This window comes from Elephas maximus, chromosome 12 (assembly GCF_024166365.1).
Source record: "Elephas maximus indicus isolate mEleMax1 chromosome 12, mEleMax1 primary haplotype, whole genome shotgun sequence".
Lineage (NCBI taxonomy): Eukaryota > Metazoa > Chordata > Mammalia > Proboscidea > Elephantidae > Elephas > Elephas maximus.
The window spans coordinates 79292740-79315190 of record NC_064830.1 but is presented as its reverse complement, the minus strand read 5'-3'; the positions used below and the strand labels follow the sequence as shown (position 1 = coordinate 79315190).

General features: G+C 44.4%; 1 protein-coding gene across 6 annotated transcripts in view; it reads right to left on the bottom strand.

The window, feature by feature from the left end:
- TMC5 (transmembrane channel like 5) overlaps positions 1–22451 on the bottom strand; it is a 98548-nt gene that overhangs the window by 18871 nt on the left and 57226 nt on the right. For 5 of the 6 annotated variants that reach the window (XM_049904204.1, XM_049904201.1, XM_049904205.1 and 2 more), the window contains 8 exons: positions 19175–19274; positions 16081–16168; positions 15384–15632; positions 12853–13004; positions 10929–11073; positions 9860–10015; positions 5152–5303; positions 1727–1805 (listed from right to left, as the gene is read on the bottom strand). In XM_049904204.1, the coding sequence (XP_049760161.1) occupies positions 1727–1805; positions 5152–5303; positions 9860–10015; positions 10929–11073; positions 12853–13004; positions 15384–15632; positions 16081–16168; positions 19175–19274 (1121 nt within the window). Of the gene's footprint in view, positions 1–1726; positions 1806–5151; positions 5304–9859; positions 10016–10928; positions 11074–12852; positions 13005–15383; positions 15633–16080; positions 16169–19174; positions 19275–21292; positions 21603–22451 lie in introns of those variants that run through there. The other variant, XM_049904206.1, reaches the window with a different exon arrangement.

Here is a 22451-nt window from a genome sequence, read left to right as displayed (position 1 = left end):
GGCATCCATGGTTAATAACGCCTCCACTCTTTTTGCTTATCGATCTTAGGTAAAAATCAATTCATATCTGTTGGATTAAGGAAGTCGCCTAGAGGATTAAGGATTAAAAATTGATTCATATCTGTTGGTTTAAGGAACTCAGCCTAATGGTGCATTTTTGCCAATACAGGGTCTTCTTTTCTGGGTTCGCAAGCAGGGTGCCTTGGCTTGCACAAACTGGAAGTTTGCATCAGTCAGTTTATGAAACTGGTGGTCAGTAACTTTTGCAGGCAGTTGTCGCCGTAAACTGATGGACCAACAGCAGGGGCAGGTTATCTAACAGGCAAGGTAAGCACAGTGCTTACCTTGTTTACTAGATCATCTTTAATGAACAAATTCACATTTTTTCACCACATCAAAGATTCTGCTTCTACGTATGGCTGGCATCTGTCTCTTTCCCAACTCCACAGCACCTTCTTATAGAATCAAAGCCTCTTTTCAAATTTACAGTCTCTGACAGGGGTGGATGACCCAATAAGCAAGGTAAGCACAGGCTTACTTGTGCTTACTTACTAATCTCTATGTGAAATTGTTCACTACAGATTAGTAAGCAAGCACAAGTAAGTCTGTGCTTACCTTGCTTACTGGATAATACAGCCCTGACCAGCAGCAGCTTTTTGATTCGGCTAAAGGAGGAGAGGGAAGTTTTGAGTGCACAGCACAAGGATAATGGATGGATGGATGGACGGACTGACAGACGGACAGATGAACAGATAGATGTGGAAGAACAACATGGGGTCTGCTCTGAACAGCCCAACTTGGAGGACTGGTTTGGAACCTAAGGAGGGAAGGTGAGGGTGCCATGTCATGTAAGATGGTTTGACTTTAGACACAAGTAGTGCTATTTTGGGGCCCCGGGGACAAAGAGTAACAGAGGTAGAGAGAGGTCCCTATTCCCCTGACTCCATTTTGAGCCACAAGGCAGCCTGGGTACCCTGAGGATCCAGAATGACCAACAGCTAAGGGCAATTCGGGGTGTGGAGTCCCATTTTCACGAGGACCCCATTAGCAGGGAACAGCATCCTAATAAGACCAGGAAGACTGGTCTGTTCCTGCATCTACACAGGACATCACCTCAGGGGCTCCCAGACAAAACTGAGGAAGACTCTCTGGGGTAGAGGAAGAGTGAGAAGCTGTTCTCAACTAGGGGAGGGCCAGAAATGATCAGAGTTAGGACATAATTGCTATTGCCAGCACTCATACGTTTGCAGATTGGTGAAGCCCACCACATGTAGGTTATGGAGAAAATGGAACATCAAGGATCAAAAAGGATCCTTCCCAAATCCCAAGGCTGGTTGGACAGATTAGTATCAAAATTACTACCATCTGTTGTTGAGGGCCCGACATATGCCTGACACTGTACTTAGACTACATGTGATGTAGTTTATCCCCATTCTACAGATGAGAAAACTGAAGCTAAAAGAGATTAGATCATCTGTAGATGACACAGCTGGTCTTCTAATCAAGTCTGCCTGTCTTTAGAACCTGTGTTTTTTTGTTTTTTTGTTTTTTTTTGTGGGGGAGACTCTCCTCCCTCCTTGTTGCCTTCCAAATTAGCTTCTGTTCTCTTCCCACAAGGGATTCAATGCCAAATAGGAGGCATGATGGCTCTTGAGACACTCACTTCCTCCCTGGTGCTAACAGGCTAAGAAACTGGATGTAAGGCAGAACAGAATGGAAATCTCACCTCCTCACCAGACAGGGCCACGATGTTGAGCCAATAGTAACACAGAATTCCAACGATGGATATTTTCAGAAAGATGTTTCTAAATAACAGAAGAGAAAACAACTATCATTACCCTCGCTCACAGCAGTCATTAGAGCTGTATGCCCGTATTTCCTTTTGAGCCCATGGTAAGATCGCTAGTCCTGCCATCCTGTGGTCGGATGGGCCATGTCACTAGTTCTGGCAAATGAGTTGTGAGCAAAAGTGACGTGTGTTACTTCTAGGCTGGAGCATTTCAATGCTGGTGTGAGACCCTCCAGCACTCAAGCTCTTCCCTCTGGAATGACAATCAGCAACGTTCCAGAGAGTAGCTACTCTCTCAGCCTGGATCCCTGAAAGGCTAGTACGAGTAGAAAGGCACTGTTGATCCACAATGGACATGTAGCATGAGCATGTCACTGAGTTCCAGGCCACTGAGATTTGAGGGGAGGGGTGTTTGTTACCACAGCATAACCTAATTTATTGTGACTGATAAACCCTCTTTTGGTGCATCTCCAAACTATCTGATTTCACTCCTCACTGTAATAGTAATAAGCAGGCTTAACATTAATTGAGTGCACAGTATACACTATTAAGCACTTCACTGAATGGTCCTGCTTAAGCTTTACAACTCTATCCAGGTAAAGAGGATTTTATGCTCACTCACTTTGCTTAGGAAACCCTGGTGGCGTAGTGGTTAAGTGCAACAGCTGCTAACCAAAGGGTTGGCAGTTCGAATCCGCCAGGCACGCCTTGGAAACTCTATGGGGCAGTTCTACTCTGTCCTATAGGGTCGCTAGGAGTTGGAATTGACTCGACGGCACTGGGTTTGGTTTTTTGGTTTTTCATTTTGCTTAATTCAATACATGCTGGGGTTTTTGTTTTAATTTTATTTATTTTGAGAATATACACTGTAAAACATACGGCGATTCAACAGTTTCCGCATGTACAATTCAGTGACACTGATTACATTCTTTGAGTTGTGCAACCATTCTCACCCTCCTTTTCTGAGTTGTTCCTCCCTCATTCACATAAACTCACTGCCCCCTAAGGTGTTCCTATCTAATCTTTCGAGTTGCTGTTGTCAATTTGCTCCCACTGAAAAAGCACAATGCTCAAGGCAGACATTCTTTAGCTAAGCTAAAGTATTGGTTGGTTTTAAAAAGACTGCAGGGGATGTTCTTGGTTTAAGGTTTAAAGATTATCTCAGGGCAATAGTTTCAGTGGTTCATCCACCCTCCATAGCTCCAGAAAGTCTAAAGTCCATGAGAATTTAAAACTCTGTTCTGCATTTTCCCACTTTTGATAAGGATCTTCTAAAGAATCTTTGAACAGACTATTCAGTAATGGTAGCCAGGCACTATCCAGCTCTTCTGGTCTCATGGTAAAGGAGGCAGTTGTTCATGGAGGCAATTAGCCATGCATTTCATTTCCTCCTTCTATTCCTGACTCTCCTTCTTCCTCTGTTGCTCCAGGTGAACAGAGACCAACTGTGCCTTAGATGGTACCTGCTGATTTTAATGGGGCCCTGGTATAGGTGTACCAAGAATCATATGCCACTAAACCACTGACACCAGACCAGCAGCATCAGCATCACCTAGAAACTTGTGAGAAAGGCAGATTCTCAGAACCTACCTCAGACCTACTGAATCAGAAACTCTGTGGGTGGGACCCAGCAAGCTGTGTTTGAATAAGCCCTCCAGATGATTCTCATGCATGCTCAACGTTGAGAACCACTGTACTAGACTCTTAACTTCCATGAAGGAAGGAAATGGATGGGTCTTTTTCAATGCCAGATCCACAACCGCTTGTTCAGTGCCTAGCCAGTAGTAAACCCAGTACCCAGTGCCGTCGAGTCAATTCTGACTCACAGCGACCCTATAGGACAGAATAGAACTGCCCCATAGAGTTTCCAAGGAGCCAAGACCCTCCAAATCTACTGATTCATACATTAGTTTACTTTTACTGAACGATATCCCTGGGTGGTACAAATAGATCATGCACTTGACTGGAGGTTCAAGTCCACCCAGAGGTGACTCAAAGAAAGGCCTAGAGATCTCCTTCTGAAAAATCAGCCACTGGAAACCCTGCGGACCATCTAAGATACAACTATTGGTCTCTACTCATCCAGAGCAAAAGAGAAAGAAGCAAACCAAAGGCTCAAAGAAGAAACTAGCCTACAGGACAAATAGTCTAAACGGACCATGGTCCCATCTACCCTGAAACCAGAAGAACTAGATGGTGCCTGCCACCACTACCTACTGTTCTAATCAGGGCCACAATAGATGGACCCTGATAGAATGGGAGAAAAATGTGGAACAGGACCTCAAATTCTTAAAATAAAAAAAAACAAAAACCAGACCTACTGGACTGGTTGAGACTAGACTAGAAGACTCCGTGAGCCTATTGCCCTGAAATACTCTTCAAACCTTGAACTAACACCAACCCCTGAGGTCACCTTGTAGCTAAGCAACAAATATGCTTAAAAAAAAAAAAAAAGAATATCACTTTAAGTACTATGCTCCTTTTAAAAATCACCTATATGAGACCGAACTGTCAACGATTACTTTAAAACAAAAATGAGAATGTAAGGGGGAGGGAAACTAGATTAATGGAAATGGAACAACCAGGACGGAAGTAATGAGAATGTTCATGCATTGTGAATAATGTAACCAATGTCACTGTACAACTTGTGTAGAAATTGTTGAATGGGAATCTAAACTGCTGTGTATCTCTTCACCACAAACGCGATAAAATATTATCAACAACAACAAAAAGCCCTATAGAGCACAGTTCTGCTCTGCCACACGTGGGGTTGCCATGAGTCGGAGTCGACTCAACAGCAACCCGTTCTGGCACTAGTATTGTTACAAACACCGCCACAGGGAGGAACTAGCCAGGAAAAGGCTGTGAGTACAAAATTTGGGTAGTTTTGTGCTTTGTTTACCAAAGCCCTGGAGCCACTTCTAGTGCATACGGTGCCTTTGTAGAAATCACAAAAATGCACCCCTTCCCCCAGCTGATACAGTGGGTACCAGGGCTCACGGTCTGACTAATGGCAACACTGGGTGGATCTCAGTCTCCACACACCCCCCCAGCCAGAACTTTCGTGCAGTGCACTGCCTGAGCAGCTGCACATCTGATTCCTAGAAAAGCTAGGAATCCTCGGGCTGGTTGCCACTGGGAAAGGTAAGCCATTACTGTGAGCAAAAGGCAGAGGTATTCAATTGCTGTAGTTTCTCAGAGCTGTTCTCTCATGCTCTATGGCTAGGCTACCATATCACACATACACACTTTACTCCTGAAATTCCTGCTGGAGAAGAGAACTCTGATATTGGGCATAACCCTTTCTAGCTTCCAGCCGCTTCGTAGAAACAAGGGGTGTTTGGCGGGACGGGCACACCTACCGGATCAGGAGGATGTAGACTTCATGCCGTGGCATCTCGTACCTCTCCACCAGCCCAAACATGGAATAGAAGCGTGGCACGACCAGGTTGATGCAGGATACTACGAACGGCAGTAACAGCACCGCCCCAGGGTTCTTGTGCTTTTTCAGGAACTACAGAGGGTGGAAGGGGAGAATCCAGATGCTAACTGTGCACTGAACCCCTCTCGACCTCACTCAGAAGACCTCCACCATGGGAAAACCCCAGAAGCAGCTCCTCTAGGGTTAACTATTAAGCTACCCTTTATTGGCGGTGCCTCAGTGGTGCAGTCGGTTTGAGCTTGGTTGCAGCGGTTAAGAGCTCGGCTGCTAACCAAAAGGTCAGCAATTCAAATCCACCTACCACTCCCTGGAAACCCTAAAGGGCAGTTCTACTCTGTTCTATAGGGTTGCTATGAGTCAGAATCAACTTAAGGGTAACAGGTTTGGTTTTTTGGGTTTGGAGCCCTGGTGGCACAGTGGTTAAAAGCTCAGGCTGCTAACCAAAAGGTCAGCCGTGCGAATTCACCAGTTGCCCCTTGGAAACGCTAGGGGGCAGTTCTAATCTGTCCTATAGGGTCGCTATAAGTGGGAATTGACAGCAATGAGGTGTTTTTTTTTTTTTTACCCTAAAGGCTGGTGATTCAAACCCACCCAGCGGTGCTTCAGGAGAAAGGCCTGGTGTGCTGGGCATTTACCCTGTGCCGCTCACTGCCCACATGACTGCACTTAATCCTCCCCGCAGCCCAGCCAGGTGGGTGCTAACGCTGTTGTGCGCAGCTGAATTGATTTGGGCTCATAGTGACCCTATCGGACAGAGCGGAACTGCCCCACGGGGTGTCCAAGGCTGTAATCTTCCCAGAAGCAGACTGCCACATCTTTCTCCCGCAGAGTGGCCAGTGGGTTCGAACAGCGGACCTTTTGGTGAACAGCCAAGGGCTTAACTACTGAGCCACCACCAGGGCTTCTTTCAGGTGCTAACAGACTTCACTGATGAGCAAACTGAGGATCAGAGAGGCAAAGGGGCTTGCCCGGGGTCACCCATTGAGGGAGTGGCACATCTGAACCCAGGTCAAACAGCCATTCCATGACTTGACTGCAAAGTCTGGGGCAGTGAGCATAGGCTTCCTTGCTGCTGGGGCAAAAGCCTGAGTCCACCAAAGCTACAGCACGAGGGTAGCCATAAACTCGGAAGTTCTCCTCCCCCTCCTGTGTGGCCTAGTTCACTGCCACCAGGCTTCGCCAGTTCTTGAGTACCAAAGAGGGGCAGGCTGGCCTCCGCCAGCCCACATGCCCCTGTATGTGAGGCAGGAAGGGGTGCCCCTTCCTCCAGGTGGTTGCAGCACTTGGCAAACTGTTGGGAGTGAAGCCTTGGCTAGACATCCTGGTGCAATGGAAAGGGATTCCCAGTGGGTTGGCTCCCACCCTGACTCTGCTCCATCTACCTCTGGGTAGTTCTGAAAGCACCATCGTCACTCTAGGCTGTGTCTTTGAAGCCAGGGTAGCTGGGGTTCAAATACTGCCCTTCCCCCTACACACACACACTTAAAAGCTGCAAAGCCTAGAGCTAGATGCTTAGTTTCTCTGAGTCTCCTTTTCCCATCTGCATAATGGGGAGATTATCACATAGCCTACAGGAACTGTGCAAGAATGAAATGAGATCACCCAAGGCAAGGGTCTGGCCCCAGGGCTGCCAAACAGTACAACTGGAAGCACCATTTACATTAAATTGTAGACGCGGAGTTGAATGGCCATCCCTGGTGTTGTGCGAAAGGTTGGCCTTGCCTGGCACAGAGTAGATGCTTAAAAAAGGAAAACTATTCCACTTCTCAGGAGCCTTGGTGGCACAGTGGTTAAGCACTCGGCTGCTAACCAAAAGGTCTGAAACCCACCAGCAGCTCTGAGGGAGAAAGATGTGGCAATCTGCTTCTGTAAAAAGTACAGCCTTGGAAACCCTATGGGGGAGTTCTACTCTGTCCTATAGGGCCACTGTCATAGATTGAATTGTGTCCCCCCAAAACATCTGTCAACTTGACTAGGCCATGATTTCCAGTATTGTGTGATTGTCCACCACTCTGCTATCTAACGTGATTTCCCTGTGTGTTGTAAATCCTACCTTTAGGATGCTAATGAGGAGGATTAGAGTCAGCTCTGTTAATGAGGCAGGACTCAATCTATAAGATTAGGTTGTGTTTTAAATCAATCTCTTTTGAGATATAAAAGAGAGAAGTAAGCAGAGAGACAAGAGGCCCTCACACCACCCAGAAAGCAGTGCCAGGAGCAGAACATGTCCTTTGGACCTGGGGTCCCTGTGCTGAGAAGCTCCTCAACCAGGGAAGATTGATGACAAGCACCTTCCCCCAGAGCGGACAGAGAGAGAAAGCCTTCCCCTTGGAGCTGGCGGCTTGAATTTGGACTTCTAGCCTCCTAGACTGTGAGAGAATAAACTTTTGTTTGTTAAAGCCATCCACTTGGGGTATTTCTGTTATTAGCAGCACCAGATAACAAAAACAGTTGCTATGAGTCATAATCTACTTGACAGCCAGAGGGTTTGGTGTTGGTTTGGTTTATCCCACTTCTACCTCCACTCCTCCTTAGCCGCCCCCCTTCACTTCAGGTGGGCATGGAGGAAACCTTCAGTGTGAAGAACTCAGAAATTTCTTTATTCCTACTTACAGCTGCCTTGTCGTACTTCTAAGACAGGCAATGCCAAGCCCCTGAGGACTGTGACTCGACCTCTCTTCCAGGGTAGATCTTAATATGGTTAATGGCAAGCCTCTAGGTTTGTATAATCCCGCAGCCATTTTCTGGCTAGCTTCTCATTCTTCATTCACTCATTGGTTGACTACCTACTATGTATCAGGTACTGGGCCAGGTGCTGGGATACAGACTTTTGAAGAAACAGACATGTAGATGGAGCCCTGGTGGTGTAGCACGCACACTGCAGTCAGAAGCTCTGAGCAAGTGGGGAAAGTAGAAACTTTGACTGAAGACCTGGGATCAAGTTCTGGTTTCTTCCTCTACTAATAATCTTTAATTTCTACATATTTGTTTCACATAAGTGAGAGCATACAGTTTATTTGTCATTTTGCTACTGACTTATTTCGTTCAGCATGATATTTTCAATCAAGGTTTTCCATGTTGTGGCACGCAGCAGGACTTCATTTCTCTTTATGGATGAAGGGATGTTACTCTGCGTGTGTGTGTGTGTGTGTGTGTGCGCGCGTGCGTGTGTTTAATGACTTAGGCTCTGAGATTAAGTAGCTAAGTGGCCTGGGCAAAGTACTGTTTTTTTCTCTAGGCTTCAGCTTGTTTTCCTCTGCAAAATAGAGCTAATTGGATCCAGTTTGCCTGCTTCTAGAATTGTGGTGCAGGTCAGTCTGATTATGTCACTTTCTTTAATGGCTTCATACCAAAAGACCAAACTAGATGCCACTGAGTTAATTCCAAATCATGGTGACCCCGGGTGTGCCAGAGTAGAACTATCCTCTGTAGGGTTTTCAATAAAACCCAAAAACCAAACCCACTGCTGTCAAGTCGATTCCAACTCATAGCAACCCTATACGACAGGGCAGAACTGCCCCATAGAGTTTCCAAGGAGCACCTGCGGATTCGAACTGCTGACTGCTTGGTCAGCAGCGGTAGCACTTAACCACTGTGCCACCAGGGTTTCCACTAGCTGTGATCTTTTGGAATTAGATCACCAGGCCTTTCTTCTGAGGTGCCTCTGGGTGGATTTGAATCTCCAACCTTTTAGTAGCCAGGTGCTTAACTGTTTGTACCACCCAGGGACTCCTACTGACTTCCTACTAACCTCAAAGTAAAATCTGTCCTCCATGGCATGACTGCTAGATCTTTTATGATCTGACTCCTGCCCACTTTTCTAACCTCAGCATCCCACAACCACCTGTATCCCATACCAGCAACACTACGTTGTCTGTAGTTCACTGAACACTCCATGCTTTTCCTCATCTCTAGATGGGAAACATGCAGTTCATTCTCCAATTACTTCCCTGCATCTGGCAAACTCCTCCTCCTCTAGACCTCAGCATGGAAGTCACCTCCTCCAGGAAGCCTTCTCTCACTACCACCACCCTCCCTAGGCTGAGTTGGGTACTCCTGACCCTGCAGGCTTCCCCTGTACACTTATCACACACAGCACTGAAACTGCCTATCTGCATGTCAAAAAAAAAAAAAAAAACCAAACCCATTGCTGTCAAGTTGATTCTGACTCATAGTGACCCTATAGAACAGAGTAGGACTGCCCCATAGGATTTCCAAGGAGCAGCTGATGGATTTGAACTGCCAGCCTTTTGGTTAGCAGCAGAGCTCTTAACCACTGCGCCGCCAGGGCTCTGAGTAAGGCCTTAGGGATATAATAACAGAGGAAGAAACCAAAACTTGATCCCAGGTCTTCTGCCAAAGTTTCCACTCTGCCCCCTTGCCCAGAGCTTCTGACTGTAGCATGTACACACACATCCCCTGGCGATCTTCTTACAATGCCAATTCTGAGTCTATGGGCAGGACTCAAGATTCTGCATTTTTAACAAGTTTCCAGGTGGCACCAATGCTGCTGGCCATGGACCCCATGTGAGTAGCAGCCTCTGCACCACTCTCCCCCTGTAGCATCCCACCCCTTCACCTAGCTCTCTTTGCTCCGGACCTTGGTGCTCCAGCCTCTCTGGAGTTACCTCTGAGTTGTCCTCAGCCAGGTAGTAAACAGCTACACAGCAGGCGACAGCCACACCAGTAGAGACAACCCAGGCTGCTGCATGGGCAGACAAGCGGGCCAGCCACTGATTTAGCGTCAACTTGACATTCTCCTGTCGGATTTCTGACAGGTTCTCCTACAAACACAAGGAAGTGAAGTTGACCAAGAGACCCCTCTCCACTGTTAGCCAAGATCTCAAGGTGAACACTCGCCACACCCAGAGACACCAAACCACTTCAGATCCACAGGCAAGAGTGAGGGGAAAAGCTGATAATGGACGTGGATTATGGGAGATATTGGGGAAAATCTCAAATGGGGCCAAGGGCCCCCATCACCAAATCAAACACTCTTTCCCTCTTATGGGGACAGGTGGAACTAATATATTGGGGCCATGTTCTCAGGGAAGGTATGTTGAGATCATGAAGCTCTTTGTTGAAGAACAGGGTGGGTATCTTCACCAAGGAAAAAGTTAACAAAGTCCCTTTCTTTAGAAATGCTTCTTGTTCTTTCTTTGTCATGATTTGTTTTCTTCTATAGACCAGAGTTTCTCAATCTCAGAACTACTAACATTTTGGTTCAGATAATTCTTTGGAAGCAAAGGGGGTGCCCTGTGCATTTTAGGATTATGTTTAGCAGCACCCCTGGCCTCTACTTTCTAGATGCCAGTAGCACCCTTCCCAATTGTGACAACCAAAGAAGTCTACAAACATTGCCAAATGTCCCCTGGGGAGGTAAAATTGCCCCCAGTTGAAAATCACTGCTCTAGGATAAAATCAAGGGGTCAAGAAGTATGCACATTCAAAATTTTGATACCAACTGCTGTAATGCCCTCTAATAAGGTCATACTGATTACAAAGCCACCAATGCCATATGAAAATGCCCATTTCCCTGCATCATCACCAGCACTGCATATTATAAATATTTTTAACTTTTTGCAAAACTTACAGGCATCAAAAAATAATTCATTATCATTCTTTAAAAAGCTCAGGACCTACTGGAGGAGGGAGTAGGCCAGCCGTGGAAGGGTGGGTTGAGTGGGTCTGCCTTACCCTTATCTCAGTACTGAGGTTCTTCTGTTTCAGCTTCACGGCTTTTTCATGAGTGACGGTGGAATCCCAGCAAAAGACAAGTTTAGCAATTCCACGGGAGTAAATGTGGGGGTTAATGAAGTTGTTGCGGAAATATTTGGCCATGCTACGGAAAGCAGAAACCAAATATCCATGGGTTATTACAACAGGCGCTGGGAGCATAACTTCATCAAAGTAAAGCAAAGCCCTATCATTCAAGGTGAAAGGCAACATCAAAGAGTTACTCTCGAGCTCCTCCTCATGATATCAAGCACAACAATGAGCTGGCCTGGCTTGCAATCCTTAGCTTTGCCAGCTGGGGGATCTCTGTGATATTGTGAGCCTCAGTTTCCACATCTGTATAATGGGGGTAGGGGGTCCCTAGGTGGTACAAATAGTTAAAATGCTCAGCTTCCAACCGGAAGGAGGTTTGAGTCCATGCAGAGGTGCCTCAGAAGAGAGGCCTGGCGGTCTACTTCCCAAAAATCAGCCATTGAAAATTCTACGGAGGACACTTCTACTTTGACACACACGGGATCACCATGAGTTGGAGTCAACACAACAGCAAGTGGTAGCTGGTTACAGTGGGGATAATAACAGCACACACCTCAGAGAATTAGTGTGAAAGCCAACGAATAACTACACTGTTATGGACTGAACTGTGTCCCCCAAAGAGCTATGTTAAAGTCCTAATCCCTGTACCCATGAATGTGACCTTGTTTGGGGACACAGGTCTTTCTTTGAAGATATTATCAGTGAAGTTAATGAGGTCAACCTGTATGCCGAGCAAAGAATCTGAGAAGCTTGACCACATGAAGAGAAACGGGGCATCAGGACTGGAGGAAGACTCACTAACAACCTGCGCGGTATGCAAATGACACAACCTTGCTTTTGGAAAGCAAAGAGCACTTGAAGTACTTACTGATAAGGATCAAAAACCACAGCCTTCAGTATTGATTATGCCTCAACATAAAGAAAACAAAAATCCTCACAACTGGACCAATAAGCCACATCATGATAAACGGAGAAAAGACTGAAGCTGTCAAGGATTTCATTTTACTTGGATCCACAACCAACACCCATGGAAGTAGGAGTCAGAAAATCAAACCGTTTACTGCATTGGGCAAATATGCTCTAAAAGACCTTTTTAAAGTGTTACAAAGCAAGTATGTCACTTTGAGGTCTAAGGTGTGCCTGATCCAATCTACAGTGTTTTCAGTTGCCTCATATGCCTGTGAAAGCTGGCCAGTGAATAAGGAAAATGGAAGGAGAATTGATGTCTTTGAATACTGAATACACCATGGGCTGCCAGAAGAATGCGCAAATCTGTAATGGAAGAAGTACAGCCGGAGTGCTCCCTGGAAGCGTGTATGGTGAGACTTCATCTCACAGACTTTGGACATGTTATCAGGAGGGATCAGTCCCTGGAGAAAGACATCATGCTTTGTAAAGCAGAAGGTCAGCAAAAGAGAGGAAGACCCTCAATGGGATGGATTGACACAGTGGCTGCAACAATGGGCTCAAACATAGCAACAAATTTGAGGATGGCGCAGGACCGGACAGTGTTTGGCTCTGCTGTACATGGGATCACTATGAGTTGGAACAGGCTCTACAGCACCGGACACAACCTTCTCTTTCACAATTGTCCATCCATGACCTTTTGTCCATATAACTACTTGGATCAATGCATCCTTATTTGCAGACTGACCAATTTCCTTAAAAGTACACAAAAACCTCTCTTCCTCTACCTGAACTCATATTATATGTTGCAGAACAAAAAAGGATCAGACAGCAATATGAAAGTCGAAATTGCAGTGAAGCTGTTTTCTGGGCAATTTTCAAGTCTTCTGAATCTGGCTTAAATCAAAAAAGAGCCTTGGGCTCTGGGAATGCCAACCCTCCATACCTATACAGCAAACTGAAAAAGCAGATGACCAAGCAGGCTCCGATTGTGAAGATGTAGGCCAGCTGCATGTTGTAGGATGCCCTAATGCTCTCATGCCGGATTGTTGAATTGGTGTAAAAGCCATAGTACATCACCGTGTCCCGAAAATAACCCTGAAAAGGACAATAAACCCTAGGTCAGGTGGACCTCTTGAGACAAAGATGAATGAGTATGATCTGCAGAGTTAACCTCTTCTCTGCCAGAAGCATGGGCCCATCAGTTTAGTCCATTTCATTTGCCAGGGAAGGAGCACCTGTCCTATAGGGTCACTAAGAGTCAGAATCAACTCAACAGCAGTGGGTTTGGTTTTTGTTCTTGGACAAGGAAACAGACAATTCCAGCAGCTAAGACATTGGAATCTAAAGGATATCTGGCCCGGTTTCTACAAGTCAGTGTCAAGAAAAAAGGCAAGTGGGGCTGGAAGGATTGTTCTCGATTAATAAGAGACGAGAAAAAACAACCAAATGCCACAAATGGTCTTTGATTGGATCCTGGTCTGAACAAGCAAGGTATTAAAGACTTTTTGGTGACAACTGGGAAAATTTGAACATGGTCCGGATTTTAGACCATGTTAGGGAATTATTTATTTTATTCTGTTGTAGGGGGAATTATTTATTTTATTCTGTTGTAGGTGATAATAGCATTAACCAAAAAAACCAAACCCACTGCCGTCGAGTTGATTCTGACTCATAGTGACCCTATAAGACAGAGTAGAACTGCCCCATAGAGTTTCCAAGGAGCGCCTGGCAGATTTGAACTGCTGACCCTTTGGTTAGTAGTCATAGCACTTAACCACTACACCACCAGGGTTTCCGTGATAATAGCATTATGACTGTAGAAATGTGTTCTTATTTTTTAGAGATGTATGTTGAAGAATTTAGGAATAAAATGTTCTGATGTCTATAATTTACTTTCAAATGCTTCCAAAAATAATAAGATAAAACAAATATGGCAAAATGTTAACAATTTTAAGTCTATATAGTATCCGTGTTTATTATACTACTCTTTACCTTCCTGTATGTTTGACATTTTTCATCATGTTTCCTGTACATAACACAGTCATGACAAAAAATGAAGGAGAAATTGATACAGTATTTCCATTTTATGGCATCTATCCCAAGGAAATTTTTTTAATGAAAGAGAAAAAAAAAAAGATAAATGAAAAATCTTACTACATTCTACAGCAGGGGTCAGCAAACATTTTCTGTCAAGGGCCAGGAAGTAAAGACTTTTTTGCTTTCCAAGCCATTTGGTCGCTGTAGCAACTGCTCAACTGTGCCTCTGTAGCAGGAGAGCAGCATAGACAAGATGTAAATGAATGGGTCTGGCTGTGTTCCAATAAAACTTTATTTATGGGCACCAATATTTTAATGTCTTATAATTTCCATGTTTCATAAGACATTATTCTTTTTTTTTTTTTAACCACTTAAAAACGTAAAAACCCTTCCTTGTTTACAAGCTGTACAAAAACAGGTGGCAGGCTAAACTTGGCCCGTGAGCGGTAGTTTGCCAATCCCTGTTCTACAGAAACTCAATGGCAGCAACCCCTTCAAGAATATAAGCTCCACAAGGCAGGGGCTGTATGCTTCCGTAGGGAGTCGGACCAATAAATTATGGCTGCTGTTAAAACAAAGAATGTGAATTTATATAGCTGTTCAAGATATATAGTGAAACAAACAAAAAGTTGCAAAAACAAGTATGACCCTATCTTCTTTTTTTTATCTAAAAGAATGATTATCTATTTATTTATACGTTTATGTTTATATGGAAACCCTGGTGGCCTAGTGGTTAAGTGCTACGGCTGCTAACCAAAAGGTCTGCAGTTCGAATCTACCAAGCGCTCCTTGGAAACCCTATGGGGCAGTTCTACTCTGTCCTACAGGATGGCTATGAGTCGGAATCAACTCGACGGCAACGGGTTTATGTTTGTATAGAAAGGTAAACAGTCTATAGGGATACACCCTGAACTGGGCAGCTGGACAAGGGATGAAGAGTAAAATGAACTTTCACCTTTTAGTTTGTTCCTTTCTATATGGGAGAATTTTTTCAAAAGAAGCACTGTATTTAGACATAAAAATAAAAAAAAAGAAAAAGTATATCCACGAACACTGACATGGGATAATGTCTGCCATATGTTGTTTAAAAAAAAAATTGTACACAGTATATAACAAATAATTTAGCTTTGTAAAAAAAAAGGATATATATATATATACATATACACTTGCAAATGAGTCCACATGTGTGTAAAAAAGTATAGACAATAAAATGTCAACCTCTTAATGGTAGTTACCCCTGAAGATAGAAATTCCACTATGTTGTGTATATGTAACTTTGGGGGAAAAAATTTGCTTTTAAAATACTCACTTTCCCCATCTGTCAGCCCCCAGACAATAAGATGATCTGGACGGGGTGAGCAGCCAGGTATGCCCCTTGGTTTCTAGGGTGCTGAATGCAGGTTGGATGTTTGTGCACAAAGGAAATGGAGAACTTACCCCCCCAGTTAAAAATTCCAATCCAGTGAAGCTGAGAGTATTCTTTTCAGCCATGGTAAGCTGAGGGATTATGATGAAGCTGAAGTTGACAATGAACGAGAAAATGTTGAACTTCAAAAGCCATTTCAGAAAGTTGAAATAGGAGAGAACACTGGTTCCAAATTTGCCTCCAATGACCTTGAGTGTCTTCTGCCACAGGCTGATGGAGTTGAGTAGTTCTGATAGGCTGTTCCTGAACCTCCGGTAAGCCTGGAGTTAGGACACAAAGCAGGTGGCTTTATAGTCACTCAACAAATACCCCCTGAACAGGTACCATAACAGCAAGAACGGCCACCATTTCTCGGGCACCATGTTAAGCAAGTTAACATATGTCATCTCTTTTAACCTTCACGGCCACCCTCTAAGGTGAGTGTTACTATTATCTTTCCAGGATTGCTGTTGAAGAAGGTGAAGCTCACCCTAGCTAAGTTGCCCAGCTAACTCAGCAACCTCTTAGACCTTGCCCATACCAACCTCCTTTCCCCACACCTGTACTGACTCAATTTCTATGGCTCTGGGCAGTGAAATAGCCCTGGATTTTTGTTCCTCTTCCCTAATTAGTGTCCCCTTTGGTCTCCTTTTATCCCCACTCTCCTGCCTCCCTGCTTTTACCCCCTTGCACTGCCCAGCTTGCCAACTACAGTAAAGGCTGACTTACCAGTGAAATGGAGTTCAGACACTGAGAGCAGCAATTGAGCTTAAGGACATGGCGAGACTGTTTACTTTTCTCTTTGTCAACCATTTTCCTGTGGGGAACAGAAGAGGGAAGTGAGATCAGAAGAACTAGATGGTGGCCAGCTACCACTACTGACCATTCTAATCAGGGCCACAACAGATAGACCCTGACACAATGGGAGAAAAATGTGGAACAGAACCTCAAATTTCAAAAAAAAAAAAAAACAGACCTATCAGACTGGCTGAGGCTAAAGGACTATTGCTCTACAATAGACTATTGCTAGTTTAAGCTGAATCTGGTCCCTGAGGTCATCTTCCAGCTAAATAACAAATTGGCTCAAAAAATATCATCTGTAAGTACTGTGTTCCTTTAAAAAATCACCTATATGAGACCAAATGGTCAACAAGTACTTTAAAACAAAGACGAGAATGTAAGGGGGCAGGGAAACTAGATTAATGGAAACAGAACAACCAGAATGGAAATAATGAGAATGTTCACAATTGTCAAGAATGTAACCAATGTCACTGTACAACTTGTGGAATGGGAACCTAACCTGCCATGTAAACCTTCACTGAAAACACAATAAAAAAATTTTTTTTTTTAAAGGAAGGGAGCAGGGCTCTCTTCCCACCTCTCTCTCACTTTCTCATCAGTTTTTGTGTCTTCCTCCCTGTGTGTGTCTTTGGCTGTCTCTCCCTCCATCTCACTGGCTTTCTCTTCCTGTGCCTCTGGTTCTTTCTCCTCATTTCTCACCAACTCTCTACATCCTTCTCTTTCTCCTCCTCTCTCTCTCTCTGGTCTGTCTTTGTCTCTTTCTCTCTGTGTCTCTGTCTCTCCTTGATTTTCTCTTTCTGTGTGTCTCTCTCCCTCTCTCTCTTCTCTCTCCCAGTTCCCCCCTCTCAGGAAAAAACTTGCCTGGGAGCCTATCAGCAAACTTCCCCTTATGTTTCATTGGTCCAAACTAGACACAAAAATTAAAATAAAAAATAATTACTAAGTGCCTACGACAGAAGTGCCAGGCACAGTCCCAGGCAGTGGGCAAGAAAGACTGGTTTTCCTGCCTCGTGGAGCTGACATCCTAGTCAGAAGAGAAAGACAATATGCAATGAACAATACAGGTAGTACCCAACTTACGATGTATTCAAGTTACAATGAACCACGCTTACGATTGTCCTTTTTTTTTTTTTTTTTTTTTGGTACATCTCATCGTTAGTAACATGTACTACATACAGTATTGCAGCGTGTAATTTGTTGAAGTTATCATTTTCAGATGTTCACTCACAGAAGTTCAATGTTATGATTTACTGTTCGAAACACTGCCATATAGCAGGCTATGGCCTGGTCTACAATGAAGTCTATGTTCGTTTAGGAAGTAGATAGGCAGATTAGAGAAGCAGGGAGATGTTACGACAAAACATATACAGAGGAAAAAAGAGAAGGACCATACAGACAACTCTCACGAATTTTCTGACTAGAGATGCTATCCCCATTCCCCGAGCTAATCCAGATGATCTAAAGCCTTTTGCAAGTGGAGTTATTACTGCAACTGACAAAATGCCAACATTGTTCAACTCCTCTTTGTCAGAGTATATTTTTATGATTTGTGTATTTTTTTAGATATATATTAAAATATATCTGTAAGTTTATATGTAATGTTTCCCACCCTGATAATAAAACCTGGTAATAAAAGGTAATAATAAGGAAAACTAAAAAGAAAAAAGTATTCAACTAACGTCAGAACAGACTTAGGACGAAGTCGTAGGAAGGAAACCCCGTCGTAAGTCAGAGATTACCTCTAGATATAATAATAAGTGGATTAAAGTATACAGCATATTAGAAGGTGATTTGTACTGTGGGAAAGAAGACAAACTAGAGCAGGGTAAGGAGATTGGAAATGCGGGGTGGGGACAATCTTAAAGAAAAAAGTTGCCATCCAGTTGGTTCCAATTCATCTCCATGTCATCACCTAGTGCTTTCAGAGTAGAACTGTGCTCCATAGAGTTTTCCGCTGTGACCTTTTGGAAGCAGATCACCAGGGCTTTTCTTCTGACATGCCTCTGGGTGAATCCAAACCACCAACCTTTAAGGTTGGTTAATAGCCCAGCTCTTAACCATTTGCACTATTCAGGAACTCTGTTACAATCTTGAAGGAGGTGAAGGATTAGCTGTATGGATAAGGTAATGTTCTATGCAGGCAAACAGCAGGGAGGCCAGGGTAACTAGAATGCAATGAGCAAGAGGGAGGAAGGTGGATAACCTTGGGATAGGAGGATGGGGGAGAAGTGCAGATCCTATAAGTCAGTGATTCTCAATGGGGATAAATTTGCCCCCTAGGGGACATTTGGCAATGTCTGGAAACATTTTTGGTTGTCACAACTTTGGGAACGCTACTGGCATCTCGTGGGTAGAGGCCAGGGAAGCTGCTCAACAGCCCCTCACAACAGAGAATTATCTGTCCCCCAATGGCAGTGGTGCTGAGGTAAGGTTTTGCATGATGGTCTTAAACCTTTATGATGTTTCAGTGGAGCTTCCAGAGTAAGACTAAGAAGAAAGGTCTGGGAATTTACTTCCAAAAATCAGTCAATGAAACCCTATGGATGACAATGCTCAGATCCACAACCCATCACAGGGATGGCGCAGGACCGGGTAGTGCGTCGTGCATGGGGTCACCATGAGTTGGGGGCCAACTCCACAGCAGCTAACAACAACAAGGCGGGGGTTATGGGTTTTAAGAGAGAGTTCTATAGAGAGGTAGCGCCCTTCTCATCACATTCTTTATCTCTAGCGATGTTAACCTCAATTGCCTGGCTGAGGTAGTGTTAGCCAGGCTTCTCCCCTGTAAAGTTTACCTCTCCCCACCGTCCCTTCCACATCCTACTCTTGGCAAGCATCCACTAAGCGCAGCCCACACTCAAGGCCACGGTGTGGGGAGTACTGACACGTGTTAGTTGGAATTCTTCTCTTAAGAAATATTTGTCCCTTCTCCCACATTGATGTACCTTTTTGAGATACGACAAAAGTAGAAAATGGAGGTTCTCCTGAAATCTGGGAAAGAAGGAAAGCCTCTGGTCCATACCTAATTTTCCTTTTCTCTTCCATGGTCCTCGGCAGGTTCCTGATGGCTTTATTTCTGTCTCTTGGGGTCAGGGGTATCAAAGATGTGATTAGCTTTTGTCCTGTGGAAGAAAACAAAATAAATGGAGTTTAATTTTTTTTTCTTCCTTAACAGAATAATAACATTTTAAAATATGGCATGTGTTTTTAAGAGAGCACAAAGAAAGAAGATGACATGAAGTCTGGGATTCCAAAGATCAGGAATACAAACAAAAGACCTGCATCTTTGTTAAACCTCAAAGCCAAAGCAAATGATAATGTTTGTACTTAACTCCAATTCAGATTTTTTTATTTATTTACTTTTTTTGGTTTCCCCTGACGAAAAACATTTAGCAAAGTGAACAAGTCTACCTCTGCTCTTTCGTTTTAATATATCTCCCGGATCTCTCTTTTGCCCCCTGCACTCCAGGCCCAAGGGCCTTCTTTACGCCCTTGATGGCTGTCACGTGCTTTTCCGAACATTTTCACATTTTAAGTCAGCACGGCAGACGCTTTGATCGCCCACCCCAAACTCATCCCCTCCTTGCTAATAAGAAACCCGTTGCCGTCAAGCAGATTCCAACTCATAAATGGAAGCCCCATTTTGTTTAGGAGCAAGTGTACTTCCGTGGGGGGTGGGCCCATCTCCTGGCACAGGGGGCGGGGCGCAATGACTCTGAGCCAATCCCGATGGTTCTGTTCCCTGGCCAATGACAGGGTTAGACACGGTCATGTGACACAATTTCGGCCAATGTGCTGTGAGGGGTGGTCTATTGAGAAGTTTCTTGGAAAAAGTTCCTTTCCTCACATAAAAATTACTGATACTGTAATAAGGAAAAGACAAATCCTTCTTCCACTCCATATTGTTGTGTCTGTGTGTGACACCTGGAACTGCTGTCACCACCTTGACACATGAGGGAAGCCAGCAGAGGCTGGCTGGGGCCCAGATGACGTGCCGAAGATGGCAAGCACAGACAGAGGGAGCCGACTGGCTCTTCCCTGTCACATCTAGAACCAGAGCTCACGGGAAAGCACCCTGTCCATAGTTGAGGTGGAGGGGGAGTGCCCAAAGGACGGCCATCAAATCACTCTGCTAAAGACAAGAAATTTGTGTCTGTCCTGAGAGGGAATGAGGAGCAATAAGTAGACTGAGAGGGAAGAAGAAGAAGAAAGGCGGGAAGAAGGAAAACACGGAGACGCCCGGAGACAGAAGCCTGCGAGGTGACTCCCCGGTCTTTAGAAAAATAACTAAACCCACAAAATGCTTTGGTGCCAATGGATTCTTTTCTTCCTGAAACTATAGGAAGTGGCTGGACTTTATGCCTGGGTATTATAGGGTGACACATGCCAACCCCAAGCGTGGAGAGTAGAATCGCACAATAAGGCTTTCAAGGCTGTGACCTTTCGGAAACAGATTGCCAGGCCTGTCTTCTGAGGCATCTCTGGGTGGGTTCAAATCGCCAACCTTTTGGCTAGTAGTGAAGTGCTTAACCGTTTACACTACTTGACAGACATCTAACAACAACAACATGGGGTGAAACAGAAATAGTGTCAGTTTTTGACCTCAGGAGCAAAGTGGCGGGGAAGCCTTGGCTACCACCTGGTTCCACCATGGACACAGCAAGAAGAGGCATCCTATGTTGCCTAAAACCAGGGTGAGGAGACATTGAACCAAAGCAGGAGAGTCAGTAGTTGAGGACTCAGACTTGGCAATCAGACAGACCTGCTTTTGAGTCCCGGATCTACCAGCTACTATCTGTGTGACATAATGCAGGTTACTTAGCATCTCCGAGTCTCAGTTTCCTGATCAAGCAAATGGGAATAACAAGAGTACCTGCCTCAGAGGTGCATGGTGGGAATTAAAATTAAATTCAACGGATAACAAAAAGGAGGCACTCACTAGAGCACCAGGCACATGAAATGAGTTTGATAAAGGTGAGATGTTAGGGGATGCTTCCAAGTGGCCCCTTCCTTCGTCCCTCAAATCTTCACTTAAGCTACCAAATTTTCAACCTACTCGATGTCTTAAACTAAAAACCCTGTGGACAACTTGGAAGACGACTTTGTTCCCTTCCTAACTCCTCCTCCCTGGTTTTACTACCTTGAATGCTTTCAAGTGAAGTACAAGGAGTGTTGAGGCCGGTACGTCCTGGGATGTGAAGGGTCTGAGAGATGGATTCATTCAGAGACGTTGAAAACTGTGACAGCTGCTTGCCCCTTTTGTAATTCCATTTGCTGAAAATCTGAGAGTCTATTACATCGATGTCAGAAATTGATGCGACCCTGCTGCAGCTTGAGTTTACTAGCACTTTATCTTGAAAAATCTCATTTGGGGATGGGTGGCTTTGAACCCCAGATGGAACATTCTCAACCTCTACGATGATGTCATTCCCTTGGTCATCAGACGACATCTCTTGCTGCCTCCAAGCTTTATTCCAAAGACTTCATACAGTAGTCACACTGGCATGGTCAGGAATTTTCAGGAAAATTGATGGACAATCACAAAGAGATACACCAGTCACATTTTCTAAAATGCCAAGGTGAAATCATCAGAGCCAACCCCACAGAAATCACAACATAACTCCACACATCAACAGAGAGGTCTCCACTGAAGGGGGTGTGTTTTCCTGCAGAGTTCTGTCTTGGTAACCAGGTAAGACATTGGAAACAGAATCCTTCGTTAATGACAATAGGATTCTAGAAACAGAAGGCAGAGCTTCTTCTACATGACTCATAATCAAAGGGCACGATTTTTAACCTGTTACCTCTGGCCTAGAATTTATATTTTACATTTATAATTTCATATACCTATGTAAATCTAGATGGGTTTAGAGTGATAAAATTATCTCCTGACTGCCTTGAGTGGTGGTGGTGGTTGTTAGTTGCCGTCGAATTGGCTCCAACTCACGGTGACCTTATGTATAAAAGAATGAAAGGCTACCTGATCCTGTGTGTCTTCAAGATCATTGGTATGTTTTAGTCTATTCTTGTGGCTTTTGTGTCAGACCATCTCACTGAGAGTTTCTCTCATTTTTATTGACCCCCTGTTTTACCAAACACGATGTCCCTTTCCAGCAATTGGTCTTTCCTAATAACATGTCCAAAGTAAGCAAGTCGAAGACTCCCCATCCTTGCTTATAAGGAGCATTCTGGTTATATTTCTTCTGAGACTGATTTCTTCATTCCACTTAGATTTGTACCACCTTGAGTGGTTAAAAACAAACAAAGCATTGCCATCGAATTGATTCCAACTCATGGTA